This window comes from Melitaea cinxia, chromosome 16 (genome assembly GCF_905220565.1).
Source record: "Melitaea cinxia chromosome 16, ilMelCinx1.1, whole genome shotgun sequence".
In the NCBI taxonomy this organism is placed as follows: domain Eukaryota; kingdom Metazoa; phylum Arthropoda; class Insecta; order Lepidoptera; family Nymphalidae; genus Melitaea; species Melitaea cinxia.
Window position 1 is genome coordinate 4,790,722 of NC_059409.1, and position 21,513 is coordinate 4,812,234.

Sequence of the window (21,513 nt, forward strand, 5' to 3'; positions counted from 1 at the left end):
AAATATAAAGTTTTGTATGTATTTACGTGTGAAACGATATTTCTTCAGACTTTTTGTTCACTTTGGTATTGTTTTTGCACCATTTAATTACAAAAGAACGGCATTTTATAGGCAAAGTTACTGTACGAGGCCTCGTGAGATACTAACGAAAATGAGCGTAGTTTGATGCATATGTGTGCGTGAGCGCGTGTGTTTACTTGAAGGAGCCGAGTTTTGTGGCTTCACTAACAACAAAGGCCGCGCATTATCTACTTTTTTTTACATCATCTATGCTACTAGCTAACTGGACCGATTCAAAAAATTATTTCACCGTTGAGAAGCTACACTATCTTTGAGCGACATAGGTTATACTATATTTTCAAAAATATTAGGGATCCTTACTAAAACTCCAATAATGTAACTCAAGGGATAAAAAAATAACCTAAAAAATTCCTTACATTGCGTGCGCTGCAAAAACTAATGATAATAGAAATATATAATGTAGTAAGAGTTTGTACAACACATCATTATCTACAATAATTGTATTTGCTCGCAAAAAAAACTGACTTCAATTACATCGACAAGAAATACAATATACGTAATATATACGCGTTATCAAAGGTTACTCAAAAAGTTGTTACCAGATCTCGACGAAATTTGAACGCGACCACACGATAAACATCAGCTTTCTATTAAATTAAAAATCATCAAAATGGGTCCACCCAGTCAAAAGTTCTGAAGTAACATACATAAAAAAATACAGTCGAATTGAGAACCTCCTCCCTTTTTGGAAGTCGGTTAAAATGTATCGCGACAGCATATGTAAAACTATTATAATTATGTCACAATACGTTTAGTGCAAAGTTGTTGTGCCAAACAATGCCAGTCTACAATAAACGATTTAAAGTTAACATACATTTTGAGGAGTTGATGATGTACACGGTGATGTCAACGAATCGGGAATAGGGAGCGTAGCACTAATGGCATCATAAGATGATAGCTTGTCATCTGCTAGATTGATAGATTTGTTGATGACTCTGAAAGGGTGGACATTGGTAATTTTCAAAGTTGATAAATCTAAACTTCATTTCACTACTATGACTAAGGGGAACCATATCTTGATTACCTTGTTCATGAGACAGAAAAAAACTTACGGGACAAAAACAGTGTGGCGTTAGTGTTGGTTTAGTGCCCTGGACTAATCCTTCTATTGTTCGCCAACACTTGAAAGTTAGTGGTATTGATTATATGATCTGAACAAATTATACTATTTTTTGTGGGCGTCCAGGTTAATCTGTTATTACAATTTTTTCCCATGTATCCCTTAAATTTGGATTTTTAGAAAACCTGCCAAATTTTTATATAAAATATTATGGTCGAAGTTCACATTAAGGAATTCTAGTAAAATGTGTTAATACTCGTGAGTACTGTATTATATTTAATTTAATGCAATTTTATTATACAACTATGTTTATTAAAAAAAGCTACAATATAATATTTTAAATAAATCAAAATCTCAAAAATATCTGTCTCCTCTTTTGCCTTAGCCGTTTTTATCGATAACCATCTACAAACAAACCCGTAACAACACTATCGCTCGGCGACAGTGACTTCCCGGAAATAGACTCCGATCAGTCGCTCGACCGATCCGCGTATTGTATGAGGGCGAGCGGCCGGTGTTGGTAAACAAATCAAGTCAACACGACCGATAATATTTGTAATTTTTAAGTTTAAAAAAGGTTTAAAAGTAATATACAAGTAATAATGTTATTAAAAAATAGTTACGTATGAAAGGTAACGCCATGTTTTAGCAAATTTGACGTGGCAGATCTTTTAATGCCGCAAAAAAACAGAACAAATTGGCATTTTTTGAAGGACGTTGATTCAATCGCGCAACTAGATTTAGTCTAGTGATCAGTGCTTCTGCAACTAGTTTTATTGTATACATATGGCCATTTGGCCTTATACCTTGACAGAGAGGAACGCCTGTACATGGCTACTCCCCTCCGTGTTGCTCTTTGGATATTACAGGCTGAAGCGTAAGGTTTTTTTTTTCAAAAAACGATTTCCAAAAAGCAAATACAAACTATCAAATCGCAAAATTTCATATACGAATTCATATTCGAAACGATCGTTTGATTCCACCAACTGTTGATCGTCTACTGCTGTAGAACTAAATTCTAGAGGCCCTTTGAAGAATGGTTAGTTAAAATGCTTTGGTTCAGCGATAGCATGATGTTCTGTTATGCAAATTTTGGTAGATATCGACCCAAATGTAAACTCTAGAGCCTTTCCCTCCAAGTGCATTAAAAGTGCTAAAATAATAAGCACTCCTACGCAGTTTCCTGCTCCAATGAAGGAAAAGGTTACAAGAAAACTAGAAAGAGCTAATCCCAAGTGGATAAGAATAGCAAAGACGTTGTAGTTCCAGACATCTAAAAACTCTAACGCAAGGAGCTCAATAAATTAAGCAAAACCTCGCAGTCGACCTTGAAGGCGAGGGATCAGTGGGCAGGGTACTCAGGCGTTCATTTTCAATATCTATAGTCTATGGTTGTTATAAAAGAGTACACAACACAAAGTCTCATACCCGTATATTCAATGTACTATTGTACTCGGTGGTCTCAAACATATTCATAAGCTATCTGTGGTTCATTTTGCTGATTGTTGCACAATTATTGCGGCGGGTTAGGTTATAAATTCTTATTTGAGTTCAAGAAAATATTTCAGTCGATAATAAAAAATGGCTCAAAGTAAGTTGAACGATATGGCAGGGAAGTTTGCAAAAGGAGGACCACCTGGTCTTGGAATTGGCTTAAAAGTTGCAGCGGTACTAGGCGTTGGAGCTTATGGAATTTCACAGTCCTTATTCACAGTTGAGGGTGGTCATCGAGCGATCATGTTTAACAGAATAGGAGGAGTGCAACAGCACGTAATGACTGAAGGCTTACACTTCCGTATCCCGTGGTTCCAATATCCCATCATTTATGACATCAGATCCAGGCCTCGCAAAATTTCTTCTCCAACTGGTTCCAAGGATTTACAAATGGTAAACATTTCATTGAGAGTTTTATCACGCCCTGACGCTAACAACCTGGCTATCATGTACAGACAACTTGGTACTGATTATGATGAAAAAGTATTGCCTTCAATTTGTAACGAAGTTTTAAAATCGGTAGTAGCTAAATTCAACGCATCACAGCTTATTACTCAGCGTCAGCAAGTATCGCTATTAATTAGAAGAGAGTTAGTGGAGAGAGCATCCGACTTCAATATTATTTTAGATGATGTGTCACTCACTGAGTTGAGCTTTGGAAAAGAATATACGGCTGCTGTGGAAGCTAAACAGGTGGCCCAACAGGAGGCTCAGCGTGCTGCTTTCGTTGTTGAAAGAGCTAAGCAGGAGCGTCAACAGAAAATTGTTCAGGCTGAGGGAGAAGCTGAAGCTGCTGAGATGTTGGGCAAAGCCATGGGAATGAACCCCGGATACTTAAAACTGAGAAAAATCCGCGCCGCTCAGAGTATTTCAAGAATGATTGCTCAGTCACAGAACAGAGTATTCCTTCCTGGTAACAGTTTAATGATTAACCTTCAAGATCCCTCATTTGATGATTTGTCAGAAAAGCTTACTAAGAAGAAGTAACATGAGGCCAAGAAAGAGTATGCTAAAAGCCTGGAGCCAGCACCTACTCTTTCTGATGATGAAACTGCAGTTTTAATAAGCGGTGTTACTTCAGTTGCTATTTAGCATTTGTTTGTCGATGAAGCATTTTGCAAAGTGTATAAATTTATATGTTTGAATAAAAAATATTCTATACGATGCATTTTATGTTACTTAGTTTGTAGGGGTTAGTATGTATGAGAATCAGTTTCAATTAAATTTAGAAGGAAAATGGCCTTTTATTTCAATTTTTTTACCTAGAACAAAGTTTAATAAAGTTTTAATTTTTTGTCTTCACGTGTTTTAGATATTTGGAAAAGTTTTTATTGTTAGGTAATAGCTTATTTTTAGAGTAATACTAGCTGACCCAGCAAACATGGTTTTGTCTATGGTATTAACCTCCTTAATCCCCCCCAAACTTATTACTTAGGGGTATGAAAAATAGATGTAAGCCAATTCTCAGACCTACCCGATACGCACACCAAATTCATAAAAATCAGTCAAGCCGTTTTGGAGGAGTATTGTAACTAACATTGTGACATGAGAATTTTATATATAAGATCTAAACAAAGATGCATATATATGATGAGAGTTAAAAAGGTCAGCGAAATTGACACATATAGATTTAAATATAGGATAAAATGTCTAAAATTTTTTAATCAAAATTTATATTGAATATTTATAACAAACAGTAAGTGTACAGTAAGTAAACAGTGAAAAAGGTAACCTACTTTTCCATGAGTTGAGCAGTAAATCAGCATAACAGATTGGTCTACCTATAATTCCCTTATATATAGGCTATTGCCAAATAGTAAAATATTTGTAAATACAGAATGAATAGAAGATAGATTATAGATAGATTAAGAAGATAAGAATTGAGTCGCTAATCTATTTTTGAATTGCCGTGAATAAAAACAAATCACTTATAAGAAGCTGGCACTGCAAATTATATATTCTACAGGACATTTAATTAGTGGTGTCTATCTCATTTTACATGTTAGCACAGCCTAAGCATAGCGTAAGAGGTAATATCGACAGCATTTCAAGTTAACCTCAAAGAAAGTCACAACTGATGGCTTTTTTATTGTAGCAGTTTCTGAATTAGTTCAACCAACAAATAATTAAATTACAAATTGAACAATTAATTAAGGTTTTGTATATAGTCCTTACAAAATAAAAAATCTACATCAGGATCAAAAATTCAAAGTAGTTATTTTTATTGTCAAAACAATAATTTAAAATAATAAAACTGCCATGAAACAATAATTTATTTTCTAATTAATCGTAAACGGCGCTAGTCTAAATAATCATCATAAAATAGTATTTATCTACTTCTTTAATGCAGATGGTTGTGGACACCTGAATTTAGACATCTCAATTTCTGCTTCGAAGAAACTCATATTGTCGTAACAGAAATATTCAGGTACTTTATACGGTCCACTTTTATTAGGATCTACACCAGGTCCTAAAGTCTCGGTAGCTTGATGAACGACGGCGCTGCTGAGACCAGGAACATTAGCATTTACGTTAGAACTAGCTGCAGGTACAGATGATGCCGTTCCTTGACTTTGATTCGTTCCTTGGGTATAAAATCTTGTAAATTTATTTGATAAGACATTCCTCAACCCAGTTCTAGCAAACATATTTGTTTTTTTTTTTCGGAGACTATATAGTGAGATATATTATTATTACACAATCAAAAATTGCACTTTTTTGATTGGCCAGTCAGGCAGTGTGACCAGATTCCATTTAACGAATCTACTGCTTGTGGGAGTTAAAAACTACTAAATTCTACCAAAAGAGAACGAGAAAATAGGTACTAAAAATCTATTACTACATCTCTTCGCTGTTTTATTAAAAGTTTGTTCGTTGTAACTTACAACGAAGAAGCATAATATTGTTCTCTTGAGATATAAAATATGTATATTATTAAGAAATATATCATCATTACAGCCTATACAGTCCACTGCTGGACATCGGCCTCCACAAGTTCACGCTAAAAATAACGTGAACTCATGTGTTTTGCCCATAGTCACCACGCTGGGTAGGCGGGTTGGTGACCGCAGTACTGGCTTTGTCGCACCGAAGACGCTGCTGCCCGTCTTCGGCCTGTGTATTTCAAAGCCAGCAGTTGGATGGTTATCCCGCCATCGGTCGGCTTCTTAAGTTCCAAGGTGGTTGTGGAATCTTGTTATCCCTTAGTCGCCTCTTACGACACCCACGGGAAGAGAGGGGGTGGCTAAATTTTTTAGTGCCATAGCCACACAGCACTAAGAAATATATAATCCAATACAATTTTATATATATCATATTTATTTCGTTTAAAATATAAGTAGAAAGATGAGAAATATATACAAACACAAAACATCCGTTATGTACACTTATAGCTAAAATAGAAAGTTCAGAACTATGTACAGGAATATTAATTAAATTAAAAGGAAAGTTTTTCAATGACAAAGGCTACTTCGTCAAAACCATCTAGCCTAGCTTCTCTAATGGTATTATTATTTCGAAACCTAAAATTATTACTTGGCCTAAGCCAAGTTTCTGAGATAGAAATTTTTTTTTTTATTACTTACACTTCTGACGTTCCACGGTATTATTATCTGGAAACTGTTCATTTTGAATTATATTTACGATACACTGTACTAAAGGGGTAACGAGTCATATATTTTAATTTCTACTCATTGAATATAATAGATAAAAAATAATTAAATTTTTACTTAATTGCACTTGAATAGTAGATGATAATTAAAAATCTTTTCCACACAAAAAAGTTTACCTTTCACACAATTAAACTATTTTACTTTTATACTACACTACGATAGTATAATTCTTGTAATTCTTGGTGTTTCTGTACTATCAAGAAGGTCGTGTTGTAAAGAAGTTATATTTAGGGTATCTATACACCATGAAGCAGCAATATCTTCCTGCGAGAACGCATTTCGAGTCGGTCAAATTCGCAGGTAAATAATTCTACCTGACGTTGAAGAGCATTTAAGGCTGTGATGACGAAGCTTTTAAAAGCAGCGAACTCCGTAGCAAGAGAAGACGTAGTGACCGGTGAATTCGCTTTTTGTAGATCTTGTTGGAAGTCCTTCATTGTCGTGTTGAATTGTTCAGCCATAGAAGCCAGTAAATCTTTCATTGAATCCATTTCGAAAGGGCCACAGAAGAAAAGTTTCGAAACTATTAGATGGCTGTTATGATGTAACTTAACACAGGATAATATTTGCTGGGAGGTATTGTGAACTGTCAGCACATAATATTTACTTTTCGTGCACTGTAACTTATTTAATTAAATAAAAAATACTTTTTCAAAACAGAGATGAAGTTATCACTTTCAACACCTACCCGCCTTACAATTTACTCATCTAATCTATTTAAGAACCTTTTGGAAAATTTACTACATTGCACAGAATTGAACCACCATTTGGCGTCTGACAATGACGGGTGGTATTCAAGAAGTGTATGTTAAAATCCGGCACTTTTTATTTATAAATACAGTGGTTTAGCAGTACGACTTAAACAATCTTACCTAATTTAACCTTTAGAATAGCTCTTTGTGCTCTCCGATTCAATCGGTTGCGGTGCACCACCCCAGGACATGATACAATAAGTTAGCACCAATTGAGCGAGGGCATGGGAGACAGATCCCAATCGGTTAGCTTCCAAGATGTTTCTTATTGTTTTAAAAACATATAATATAAGAGTTCGTAACCTGTATCGCCCCTAGTATCTGCAGTGAATAGGAGAGTAGTGTCGTCAGCAAAGATAATTATTTTGCAACCAGGTGTGCATACTTAGGTCAGTAATGTAAATTAGAAATAGAGCGTGCCATAAGTCAATGTACGCTCGTCACTGACGTATTCGTCTATTCTGACTCTCTGAGTACGCTTATTCAAATAAACTATGAAGAGGCATTGAGGCACACCTCTAATCGCCAGATTTTCCATTTTCCAGATAAGGAGGGGTACAGAAACTGTATCAATTGCTTTGGAAATATCTAAGAAAGTACCTTACACTTTCTGTTCCCCATCCATCTTCGATATTATAAAGTTGGTAAGTTCATTTACAGCATCAGAAGTGGATCTACCCGCACGGAAGCTAAACTGCCCAGATGAGATAAGATTGTTGATTCTCATTAGACTAAAAAAACCGATCCAAAAGTTAGTGGTGAAGCTTAAGAAATATAACACAAAACTAAAGTCAAGATCTCAAATAATTATAAATAGAGGAAATTTGTCATAATAAAAAAAAGTTAAATAAAACAATGTTATACATATATTTAAGCTCACAATTCGTCTAGTATATTATTAATATATTATAATATTTTGTATAAATAAAATTATGTAGATTATAAAAAAAATCGTCTAGTTAGTAATTCAGGTGGTTATATGGTTTGAGGACTGACTACTAAGCAAATTTAAAAATAGAAAGCAGTGCTAAAGGCTTAAAGCAATTTCATAAAGAACATATTGTTTTAAAGGTTGCTTCGATTAATCACTTGCATCAAATTACATAATTGCAAATGGTTTATAAATAAATTCTTATGCTGATGTTTTTGCGTATAACAAAGCAAAGGAGAGCAAATTAATAAAAGCGGATTTCCTGTAAGACCCTTGTTAGATTATTATCTAAAAAGGACTAGTTCTTACATTAAATCCGCGTTTACTCTCCTTTGCTTTTTTTATTCTATGCCTATAATCTAGCTTTCGCAGTGAGTCTTCGTTGTCTATGGACATTTTTCACGACTGTTTTGGATAGTTTACCTACCTTGCTTATTTCGCCGATTTTTCAAATTAGAAGTCGAAAATGTGTATGATTTGAGGAATATTTTGTACTTCTAAGTACAATAATGTGTTCTGATTATAGTTAAGCTTAGTGTTTCGAATATATCAAGCTAAAACGCTGGATCAGCCATTTACATGAAAGGTAAGTACAAAAAATTGGTACTTAGATATTTTTTGTTTTGGTGTATAATGATAGTTACAGCCTAACATCATCAATCAAAGATTTGATAAACTTTAAAGTAAGCTTCATTATTATTATTATTTAAGTTACAAGAAAATTGCTAGAAATTATGCACGTATTGCCTATACTATATTATTCTTATGTATAACATTGCCGCTATTTTGTAGTATATTTGTGTATAGTTACTCGTATAACCCGACCAAGTACAAGAGGGGTTGAGTGAGTTACGTTCCAAACTATGCAACATACGTTTCCAGTGTTAAATTTCCTGCGCGCTTTAGTACTGGCAAAGCTATTTTAGCTTGCTTAAGGTACTCCTAGAATGAATTGTGGATTAAAATCAATAGACTTGGTTAGTGTAGGATGTAGTTTGATCGAATAATAAAGATTCTAATTGGTTTTGTGTTATTGTGATACGATGTCTAGGCTGAAAGAAAGGTTGTCAATCCATTTTAAGAACACTTTTTTTTTTAGTCTGTGGTTTTATTTCTATATTTTACAATGGAGAGTCGAGGTAGCGCGAATATTCTGTGCTAAAATTGTGTAAATTTCTAATTGAAAACGTAAACAATTCATGTTAATCTTTCTAAGTGACTTATTTCGTGAAATGCTCTTGAGTTATACGTGGTTATCGTAAAACAAACAAAGTTGTGAAATGGCGGACGCGGTACCTGTTTGCGATGTCTTGCGTGAGGCTATGGAGTATTTGTCTAAACTCGGTTCAAACTTACGAGTCCGTTCTGAGAGTCTAAAGGAGAAAAGGTTAAGAAAAGAAAAACTTAAGAATGTGCACGCAGTGCAAAAAGCCGCGGGTAAAGTACTTTTGATTTGTGAATTGTCAAAAAAGTCAATTGAGAATGTTGAAGTCGGTGTCAAAAATATATTAACACAAATCGATGCGTCGCAGGCCTCAGTTGACTGTGAAGGGGAAAGTATAGAAAAAAGTGATTTATCGAAAAGTTCTGTCAAGTACGAGTACTTTCAACATGGATCTCGTACATTAAGAATACGTGATAAAGTGAATATAAAACATTACACTTCAGTTAAAGTTCTGGCTAAACCCATGTCCACATTGATGCAAGAACAATATCCTGTATATTATAACTGTAGATTATATCACGCAAGAAAAAAAGAACAGAAAGACACACATGAACCAGAACCTGATGATACGAGTAATGTGAATAGTAAATATAATAGAAATGTCAATGAAAATTTTAACAAAGATAAAAGAGATGATTTAAGTGAAGATCACAGTTCATCCGAAGATAAAAAGTCAGATGAGTGTGATGTCAATGTTGCAAAAAAAGTTAAAATTTCAAATGATAAAAAAGATGAAACATGTAAAAGTTCACAGACAGGAAGTTCAAGAATAAAAATAACAGATATAAGTAATGACAAAGACAATGTTAACAAAAAACCTGTTGGTGAAAAAAGAAAAAAATTTAAACATATAAAAGTGTTTAACAGCTCTGACAGCGATACTGGGACAAATGAGAACATGGAAGTGAGTAAAGAAAAAGTGAATTCAGACTGTGATATAAATGGACCTGAAAAAGATGGTATTGCAATTAATAGGGATGAAATAAATAAAAATGAGATAGATGACAGAAATTTAGAAAAAAAAGATGGGCAATTATCTGTTACAAGTGAAGTAAATAATCAAGATCATGAAGTTGATATATCATTTGACACTCAAGATATTCCAAGGGAATCTGATAATGTTGAAAGTGTATTGCTTAATGAAGTACAGACAGATATGCCAAAAGATAAAGTTAATGACATCACTTCAAAAACTGTCGAATCGAATGATTCTGTGATTGTGGAGGATAATGTCGGGGATAATAATAATTCTGAGGATAAAAATGAGACAACTATTAAAGATGATACAATAGAATTAGAAGTGAAAACCAATCAAAAGGAATCTTCTCCCAAAATAAGTATGGACAAGGAATCTGCACGTACAGTAGAAAATAATGAAAGTACTGATAATAGTACTGAGAAAGAAGATTGTCTCCATAAAGTTGGTGAAGATGAAACAGATAAAACATCTTCCCAAGTTGGTAAACCGCATCTAGAAAATGAAAGTAGTCAAAATTCAACTGAATCAAGACCATTAATAAAATGCGTCAATATAAATAAATTATTGAGAGAAGATAAAATACCAAAGACAGTATCACTGATTGAAATAGATGATAGTGATAGTGACAAAGATTTTAAAAAGATTAATCATAAAGAGAACAGTAAGCCAAATAAATGCAAAACCAAATTAAAGAAAATTAAAAGAATTTCAGTATGTTCTGATAAGGATGAAAATAAAACAGACGATGAAGAGTACTGGAAACAAAAAAGGAAGGAAGTTAAATTGTTTAAACCTAAAAAGTTTGTAGTAAATGTATCTCTGTTACCCAAGTTCACGACTAAATATTTACATAAAAATCACTTGAAAAGAATAACCCAAAATGGAACTGTTGTGTGTGAAGTATCAATAGATAAAGAAAAAGAAAGTCAATTGGAAGATGATCCTAAAGAATTAAATATATCAGTAGAGGGTGAAAATGTAAAAAATGCTTTGTTGTATGAATCAGATACAGATAATGATGATCGATCAAAACATGCTCTTCTTGACGATTCAGACTCTGATAACCACGCTAAAGATAAACAAAATGGTTCCCACTCGATCAAGAACCAGGAAAACAAATCAGATAGTAAAAAAGTTAGGTCTAGAAAAAATAGTAGTAATAAAAGCAAAAGTAGAAGTAATACACCACCATCTACAAATAAATTAGATGATAAAAATTTAGATAACAATAAAATAAAATCTTCACTGCTTAACGATTCAACTGATGACTCTAAAACTCCTAAGAAAAAAAGAAAATCTCTCAGTGATGAATTGTCCCCACCACCATCTAAAAGGAAGCATATAATGGAAAGTATGCACGCAAAAAAAATGTTACTAACATACTCATCAAGTTCAGACACAGAAGATGAGCAATTAAGAAATGCATTGAAAGAAATAAGACATACTTTACTTAAAGGTAACTCTAGTGATGATGACAATCATGAAAATGAAAAAGACTCTGAAAGTTCATCCAAACAGTGTGCTGTGGAGCCAAACGGGAAGGACAATGAAAATTTAGCTACGGATAATGATACATCTGCTAAAGATACAAATAGTCTAGTTGATGATAATACTGAAGAGAAATCTAATGCATGTTCTGAAAAGGTTAGGAGTTATTGAACTCTATTATACATATATTAGCTTTGTAGTTTTTGTCTAATGTTATTAAAGTTTTTTTTTCAAATTGCATTTGGTCATAAAGAACTGTAAGAAAAATATATTATTGCAATGTATTCTGGACATTGATTTTAACTTCTTTTTTTATCATATTAAATACTCGTACATGAAATTGTAAATACAGTATATCTAGTTGTTCTAAAATTAAAATTTATTCCAAAGCCTGGTCTTTCATTTTACATTGGCTAGTAAAAAGAATAACAGGTACTTTCACATATAATGTTAAGTTGTTGCTTAGACTCAAATAGACGTTACAATTATTACAGATGGGCCGTTCTAAAAGTAGTCCGGGTGATAGCAGCAGCCTAAATTCAGATACTCAAGAATCATTAGAAAAAGACATAGATAGGTAAATATTTTTAATTAGGGCAAGGGAGAACTGTTTTTGTGTATGGAATGTGATTTATCATGTAAAAAACATACATTGCTTGCTCTAAATATTATGAATAATTATGTATGAAGAAAATAGTTAAATTCCACAAAATATTTATTTTGTTAAACCACTGTTGCATGGTGTTTTCATTAAAAACCTATGAAAAACTAAATTGAATTTTGGGTGTTGGTATATGTATTTTATTAACATAAAATAGTATGGGGCAATTGAAAAATTTTAATTTTGTCATCCTTTTATTATATATCCATCATGTTTTATGGTTAGTTATGAATGTGACGTAACACTTTTTTATGAATTAAAAACAATAAACATTAATATAAGTTTTGTCATAATATTATATACATATTTGTAAGTGTTAGATATATAGCCATGCCAAACTATAAATTTTATATATAATTACTAACTGGCTACTCCATAATTTAATGAAAATTTAGTCAAATTATCTGTAGTAGATTATTTTCTATTGATTAATAAGAAAAATGATTAGCACCTTTCAAGGAGTTTCTGAAAAAACACACTTAAAGCACTTTTGTATGATTATAACTTACATCACACACATTCTTTCACCTACCTTTCCTACCCTACCTATAAAGGAAGGGAAAGATGCCTATGCCCAGCAATGGGATATTTCGGGCTGAAGCGTATAAACCATAATTATTAATTTAATAATGATTTTCATATGTTGTCACCACCTAAAATCATTACCAACTCTATGGACATATCTCAGCTGCAGATGGCTTAAAATTGCTTTGTTAAAAAATATTAATTACATAGTATTAAATTTTACATAACTGATAAAGGACGTAGAAATGTTTGCAATGTCAAAATAATCTACATTCAAAACTATTGAAGCTGTAATCTCTAATGTACTGATTAATTTTCCCTATTCTATGACACTTTTATGTCATCATTTGTGACGTTTTGTGTTATTGAATGCCATTACTCCAAGTTAAAGAATGAGAATGATCTACTTAGAAACGACAGTCGACCTTTTACAATGTCAGTGATATACAATCATTCATTCATTCATTCATTCAGATTGATGGATACCAACAGTGCCAAATTCTTTTTCTTTTAAATTCTAGCTTCCTCTAGGATTTGCCAATATCCAAAGCACAAATAAATTCGCCAATATCACGTAGAATGAAGAAGACTCGCAGTCGTACAGTCATCATACCTTGTCCTCTAATGTCACTTAGTTTTTGTAGAGATATTCCTATTATGAGTAACGATCGCTATCAAATGTCGATGATTATAACCGGGACATAAAGCTTAACGTGCTCTTCGAGGCATGGTGGGGAGACCCACAAGGACTGCACAAACACTCAGACTACGGCAGATATCTGCATGGCCAATACAAATGTTTGTCATGTGCGGGAATCGAACCCAAACCGTCACAGTGCTGTGACCGTTGCGCCAACGCGTCATCATTCTAGTAAATATAAACAATCTAAAAATAATAACGTAAATATAAACATCCACTTTAAGATGTCAACTAGCTGATCCCGCAAACGTTGTTTTGCCATATATTTTATTAACCTTCTCAATGCCCCCCCTTATAACTTAGGGGAATGAAAAATAGATGTGGGCCGATTATCAGACCTACCCGTATGCACATAAAATTTCATAATATTTTATTAACTCTCTTAACCCCCCCCCCCTCCCACTTATAACTTAGGGGTATGAAAAATAGATGTTGTTCGATTCTCAGATCTACCCGATATGCATTTTTCATGAGAATCCGTCAAGCCTTTTTGGAGGAGTTTAACTACAAACACCGGGACACGAGAATTTTGTACATTAGATATAAGATACAATTAATTGGACATTAAACTCTTCTATAGAATAGATTTTGAGGTTCTGCTAATTTTTCGTACCAAAATCTACATTCAATGTCGGTGGAAGCTTCGCATTGATTATAACTAATTTCTTCTTCTTCTTTAATTTATGGCATGTCAGCGTCGCAACTGTCCGTTGTACAACATTCTGCCAGTGTCAAGTATGAGATTATGTAAATTACGGAGGAAACTAGTTTTTGATGCAAGAAAAGACAATTGTTTGGGTTTTGTTACCTGCAGACAAATATAACAAAGATTTTAGTAATTATCAGGGAGTTATACATCTAGGGTAGGGTCTAAACATATTTCTACACTACATTTTATCTAACTAGATTATAACTAATTTATTAAAGAGTATTTATGTACTCTGTCAAATGAATAGTAAAAGCATACTTGAGGTTTTTTCTTTTTTGTGTTTTTTCCCAAACAGAAATTCAATCTATGCTCATATTACATGAGACTTCTCGATGTCTCGTGAATATTTCACAATCTATTAGCATTCTCAATAAAATGGAAATGAATAAGTATACATACTTAAAAAGAACATTATTATTGCAGTTTTTTAGGGTACTTCATTAATTTTTAAAATAGTGCCCTATTTTTTTCTCGCTCATTCATGCGTCTATTTGTTGGTTCCTCTAATAACAGTAATACTTTTGGAGCTCATTTATTAGAAATACTTTTATTATTATCTTTATCTATACTAATGTTGTAACATTCTACTTATGTTTCCAATACTTGACTTATAATTACTACTGTTATAGCGCAGACAACAAAACATAAACAACGTAATTCATCGCTCAAACCCAAAAAGCACTAAGTTTAAAGAAGTAATTGAAAGAAATAGACCTTTTTTTGGAAAAGTTAAATTCTGTTTGCTCTTTATAACGGCATAATATTTGGGCATGAATTTTACATCAAAAAAGTTGTAATGACTTTGTACCGGTTAACGCACATTGAGCAATATGATTGTCATGCAAACTAATAACCTCCTTAATTTAGCTTATATTTATGATATTATTATTTGCCTGATGCAGATTTCGAATGTAATTGTTATTTATTTGATGCGGATGACGTCTGCACTTCTGCCTATAAATACTCAAAATAATCTTAATAAACTCAGTGTTAGATCGACTTTCATTGCGTTTCCCTATGACCTTACCTCACATGTCATCTTTCATTCAACCATAGACTGTATAAGTGTATACAGATGTATTTAACAATTTGTATTGTATTTATTATACAAATAACACAGTTCAAATCAAACAAAAATGCCATTACATGATAGAGAACGTTATAACACACAAAACTAAAGAATCGAAGACGTAGAAACTATACCTGAAATATTAGTATCGGAATTAGAAAAGGCTATAAAAAGTTAAAAGATGGAAAAAACCCTGGTCCGGGCAGAATCACAAACGAACTTATGAGAGGGAATATTAAAGAACTAAGCCCAATATTAACAAAGGTGTTCAATCAGTCTCTATATACCGGCTGCGTTCCTAGACAATGGGCAGAATCACACATAATATACACAAAAAGGCCCAAAAGACGAAATAGGAAATTATAGGCCCATTTTTCTCATCTCAAATGTATATAAAGTTTTCGCTAAAGTTATTCTGGACAGAATATCACTCACACTCGACGAAAACCAACCTGTGGAACAAGCTGGGTTCAGGAAAGACTTCAGTACAATTGACCATTTACATACAGTCAAACAGCTTATACAAAAATACAACGAATACAACAAAACTATTTATCTGGCATTTGTAGATTACTCCAAAGCTTTTGCCTTACACACGCACCGCCTTAACCACGTATCCGTATGGCAAAGTCTGGAAGAACAGGGGGTCCAAAATGCTTACGTCAACATCATTAAAAACATTTACAGCGAAAGTAAAGCTAAAATCAGGCTAGAATCTACAGGGGATGTCTTTCCATTCGATAGGCATTCGTCAGGCAGGGGGACCCACTCTCACCAAAGCTGTTTACAGCGTGTGTGTAGTGTGCTAGAACAAATGTTCAGAGAATTGAAACAACATCTTCATCATCTTGGGAACATCTGGGGCTAAACATAAATGGAGCACGATTGAGTCACCTAAAATTTGCAGATGATATGGTTATATTGGAAGAGGACCCACTAATCCTGGAATCCATGATAGTTGACAGAAGTAGAGAAGTAGGTCTAGAAATTAACACAAGAAAAACTAAAATGATGACCAACTCAGTACCCACAGACAACCATCAACAGACAGAAACTAGAGTATGTGGAGGAGTATGTGTATCTAGGCCAGATAATATCGCCAAATGACCAATTGTCCAAAGAAATAGATAAAAGGATCGCGACTGGGTGGAAAAAGTATTGGGCCTTGAAAGAAATCATGAAAAGCAAAGAACTGGGTTTGAAGATCAAGAAGAAGACTTTCGATACGTGTGTCCTACCCTGCATTACATACGGATGTGAAACCTGGGATTGGACGAAAAGCCATAGAGACAAATTAGCAAGATGTCAGAGAAGCATGGAAAGAAGCATGCTAGGTTTGAAACTAACGGATAAAATCAGAAGTGCAGACATCAGGCGCAAAACGAAACTGATAGACATACGGTCATGTGTTGATCCACTCAGATGGAGATGGACTGGACATATGCACCGTTGCAAAAAAGAAAAGTGGAGCAAACAGGTTACAGTTTGGTATCCGAGGAATGGCAAAAGGAGCAGAGGACGCAAAGTAAGAAGGTGGTAGGATGACCTGAAAATGACTTTAGGACCCTGCTGGATAAGATTAGCAACAGACAGAAAGCAGTGGAAAGAGTTGGAGGAGGCCTTTGTCGTAAGGCATACCGAAATAGTTTAGTTATTTAAATTCTTTTTTATTTTCTTCTATACATTGTTTTACTTCATAAAAATGTTGTGTAAGAATTTCTAGTAATATGTAAATTTCGGAAAATAAAGGCTTTATTATTATTATTATTATTGTTGTTTTTTTTTATTATTATAAATACTCAAAATAATCTTAATAAACTGTTAATATATTTTTTGGTTTTTAATTAAGTACATAAAAGTATTTAGGAAATTTAGTATTTTAGAAAATAACAATTACCGTAAAATAAAATAAATCAAACAAAATAATAATAATAATAATAATAATTCAAAATATTAAGTGAAATAAAAAAACGTCTTTAATTACATGTATCAAATTACATAAATAATTAAAAAAAAAAGTTTATTAGTAATATTTTAGTTTTACAAACGTCATATTATACAGTCGTGTGACTGATATTACGTCACTTCCGTTATATATTTTTCTTACGGTTTAGTATCAAGTTTTTTTTAGTTCGGTCGCCCTCAGTCAAATGTCAAGCCTGCCGTAAGGAACTTCGTTCCAATAATTATTATATATATAGGTATATATAAATATATACATAAACATATATATGTATATATATATATAAAGGAATCCCTTTCAATTATGATTTTTTATACGTACGCATGTTGATAGATGGCACCAAACTAACAGATACTTGCACAAAGAAAGAAATATTCAAGGTCATTGAGCAATCTAATGCCTAAAACTACGCGCCAGATACAGACATTTACTCATGATTAATAATAATCCTCAAAAAAAGTGTGTAGGGTACTTATGTAAGCACGTAAGAAGTTATATTTCATTGGCTAGCTAACTTCACGTTGTTAACTTCTTCGTTGTAGCTAACTTCGGGGTGTCGGTTTTTTTTTCGTGACGGTGTGCACGCGCGTCTTATGAATAAATGTAAACGGATAATTTTTCCCTAACGCGCTAAAAGAAGTATAACTTCAAAAAACAATAAATTTTGATACAAAGTGCCATATAGAGTGGCTTACTATGTAAAATAATTGTTAAAATCGGTGAAGTACTTTTAGAGATTAGTCCCTACAAGCAAATAAACAAATTTTACATCTTCATAGTGTTGATTTATCGCTATACTAGCTTCTGCACGCGAAGCCTATAATAGCCTTCCTCGATAAATGGGCTATCTAACTAAAAGAATTTTTCAAATCAAACAAGTAGTTCCTGAGATTAGCGCGTTCAAACAAACAAACAAACTCTTCAGCTTTATAATATTAGTATAGATATACAAATTCTCATAAATGACCGCAATTCGCTTCTGTTTATAGCCCCACTCTATTTTAATATCACAAAATATTTTACAAGGTATTGGCGCGAAAATGAGAAAACACAATGAACAATCATATAGAAATGACAGATTCCAAATTCAAATGTAATATTTTGTTTATTTTTAACTGTAACAGTATTTATGGCCAGACTATGAATATAATAATCATCTCATGGATGACATGAAATTATAAGGGCTGTTGTGACTGCTTGATTGATGCATTCTGTATATAGTAGTGCTCTTTCTCCATGTAGGAATAATGACTAATATTTTAACAATTAATTACAATGCAATAAACATTTGCTTTAGGTTAACGAATCTAAAGTCAATCATAAAGAAGCATCGGCGGCGGCGCTCCACTTCTACCGACCGCACTCAGAGCTCTAATTCCAATTCGCACAAAATGCCCAAGGCACCGCATATCAGCGAGGAAGGCTTTCTTAAAGCAGAAACGAGTTCCGATGCAGCGTCTTTGGCGGACAGTGATGTTGGGGAAGGTAAGGCTTTTGTAGTTAATTTTTTTAAGTACTGCATATTTGTTAGGCGTCGACAATTTGGGTTTTTAAATACTATATATTAATTAAGCACCTAACTGACCATTAAGCAGGATTAACAGTCGCTTGATTACTCCAAAATTTGTAATCAGATCTCGATGAAATTTAAATGTGACCACATGATACACATCGGCTTTCGATTAAATTTAAAAATCCTCAAAATCGGTACACCCAGTAAATAGTTATGCGGATTTTCGAGGGTTTCCCTCGATTCCTCTGGGATCCCATCATCAGATCCTGGTCTCCTTATCATGGTACCAAACTAGGGATATCTCCTTTCCAACAAAAAAAGAATTGTCAAAATCGGTTCATAAACGGAGTTATCTCCGAACATACATAATATATATATATATATATATATATATATATATATATATAAATACGGTCGTATCGAGTAACCTCCTCCTTTTTTTGAAGTCGGTTAAAAATGTCCATCTAATGATCACAGTTGACTCTCCTTCGTTGTGTATGGCGGTACAAATTATTTATTTGTTACAGAGGTAGAAATACCAGCCGTATCTATAGGCAGTCTAAACGGGGACGGTATTGAACATCTTGCTAGAGACGAGCTGCTAGAAGAGAGTGATTCATCTAGCTCTCACAACAAAAGTTCACAGGTAAACTATTATTATTATAAAAGTTTATAATATTATTAGTTCACAATATACACTTCTATGTGTCATTCATATATTTTTATGAATGTTTCAGGTGTTTAAAAAAACAATTCATGAATTTTTTTTTGTTACAGGACGTTAGAAAAGAAAATGAAACTGATGATGAAAAGTAAGTTTAATCTTACAATGTTTATACTTATTAAACATTTAACATTAATACAAAAAATAGTAAAATTCCTGTTTTACGTTACAATTGTAACGTCAAATAGCTACTAGATCGTTCAATAAGTCCCGAGACTAACCTGGAAATGGCGCATATATTAAAAACTCTTTTGATTTTTAAAAAGTACTGGCTATCAATACAAGAATATGTGTCAAATTTTTAAAAATGGAACAATAAAATTATTGATTTTGAAACATTTAAGTGACGCTACGGTTGTAATTTCGATACAATGAAAAAAAACGAGTTTCGCGTGTTGATAAAACATTGTTTTTTAATGGGAAAAAATACCGTTGAAGCACAGTAATGGCTTATAAAATGTTATGCAGGATCAGCTCCCTCTAAAGCAACCATTTGTCGGTGGTATGCCGACTTCAAAAGCGGTCGCATGGACACCAATGATGGGGAACGCTCAGGTCGTCCAAATGAAGCAGTGACTCAACAAAATATTAACCAAGTCCTCAAAATCGTATTGGAAGATCGGAAGGTAAAAGTGCGAGAGATAGCCGAGATAGTGAAAATTTCAGCTGGTAGTGTTTTCACTATTTTACATAAAAATTTGGCCATGAAAAAGCTTTTTTCTAAGTGGGTACCGCGTTTGCTTACAACTAATCAAAAGGAACAACGTATCAATGATTCAGTGCGATGTTTGGCGCTGATGAATCATAATAAAAAGGATTTTTTACGTCGGTATGTAACAATGGATGAAACCTGGATATACCATTTCACTCCGGAATCCAATCGGCAGGCAGCGGAGTGGAGAGCGGCTGGTGAAAGCCGCCCGAAGCGTCCAAAGACTCAGAAATCGGCCGGTAAGGTTATGGCGTCTATATTTTGGGATGCGCATGGAATACTTTTCATCGACTACCTTGAAAAGGGGCAAAATATAAATAGTGACTATTACATGTGCTTATTGGAGCGATTGAAGTACGAAATTGCGGATAAACGGCCTCACATGAACAAAAAGAACACCACTTGGTGTTTCACCAGGACAACGCGCCTTGTCACAAGTCCGTGAGAACGATGGCCAAAATTAACGAATTGGGCTTCGAATTGCTTCCTCATCCCCCTTATTCGCCAGACTTGGCCCCCAGCGATTACTGGCTGTTTGCAGACCTCAAAAAAATGCTTCAGGGTAAGAAATTTGACTCAAATAGTGAAGTTATCGCAGCAACGGAGGCTTATTTTGAAGCCAAAGACAAATCGTTCTACACACATGGGATAGAAAAGTTAGAAAAGCGTTGGAGGAACTGTATCGCTCTTGGAGGAGACTATGTTGATAAATAAAAATTAATTTTATAAAAAAGACCTTTTTTTAGTACTTAGTCTCGGGACTTATTGAACCACGTGTTAGTTTCTTTTTAACTTTGATACAATAAATATTTTATAAAAAAATATAAAAATACTACTAAATTAGTTTTATACTTACTAAATATTTGATATAACTTCAAGTTAATGCATTTTTGTATAACTTATAAAAATGAATACTTTTACCTTCATTATCATCATTCAATTCATCAATAAAGTGTTTTTAACTATCCCACCGGAACTTTAATTTTGACGTGACAACGTCACTCGATGAACATAAATCGATGAACGCCGGCTGCATGCACGAAAAGGATGACTCGTTGTCCCGTTACGCTCATTGTACGCTTGCGCCGCATCTATCTCTCTTCCTCTCGATTGGCTTATGCGTCCGAGGAGATGTTTTGTTATGACATTGTCACGTTAAACTATCGTCCGTAAACCAACATACGGCCGAACTCAATATTCAATCTAGATATAGAGATAGGTAGTTATCATCGACTGCTAATAACTAACTATCTATC

The 21,513-nt window shown here is 33.7% G+C and overlaps 3 protein-coding genes across 3 annotated transcripts in view; 2 read left to right on the forward strand and 1 right to left on the reverse strand.

The window, feature by feature from the left end:
* Positions 1 to 2,614: 2,614 nt before the first annotated feature.
* LOC123660832 (prohibitin-2) lies at positions 2,615 to 3,872 on the forward strand. The gene has a single exon (XM_045595864.1). It carries the CDS (start codon positions 2,723 to 2,725, stop codon positions 3,620 to 3,622), a length of 900 nt encoding a protein of 299 aa, XP_045451820.1. The 5' UTR covers positions 2,615 to 2,722; the 3' UTR covers positions 3,623 to 3,872.
* Positions 3,873 to 4,890: 1,018 nt separating this feature from the next.
* On the reverse strand, positions 4,891 to 5,402 carry LOC123660837. Its single transcript, XM_045595868.1, has one exon. It carries the CDS (start codon positions 5,281 to 5,283, stop codon positions 4,969 to 4,971), a length of 315 nt encoding a protein of 104 aa, XP_045451824.1. The 5' UTR covers positions 5,284 to 5,402; the 3' UTR covers positions 4,891 to 4,968.
* A 3,588-nt stretch (positions 5,403 to 8,990) lies between these two features.
* LOC123661217 (transcriptional regulator ATRX homolog) overlaps positions 8,991 to 21,513 on the forward strand; it is a 41,304-nt gene continuing 28,781 nt past the window's right edge. The window contains exons 1-5 of the mRNA XM_045596204.1: positions 8,991 to 11,837; positions 12,176 to 12,258; positions 18,606 to 18,793; positions 19,349 to 19,467; positions 19,599 to 19,633. Of these exons, the coding sequence (XP_045452160.1) occupies positions 9,270 to 11,837; positions 12,176 to 12,258; positions 18,606 to 18,793; positions 19,349 to 19,467; positions 19,599 to 19,633 (2,993 nt within the window). The 5' untranslated portion in view covers positions 8,991 to 9,269. The remainder of the gene's footprint in view (positions 11,838 to 12,175; positions 12,259 to 18,605; positions 18,794 to 19,348; positions 19,468 to 19,598; positions 19,634 to 21,513) is intronic.

Coding starts and splice junctions, on each gene's coding strand:
- LOC123660832 (XM_045595864.1), top strand. CDS start 2,723: ATGGCTCAAAGTAAGTTGAACGATATGGCAGGGAAGTTTGCAAAAGGA.
- LOC123660837 (XM_045595868.1), bottom strand. CDS start 5,283: ATGTTTGCTAGAACTGGGTTGAGGAATGTCTTATCAAATAAATTTACA.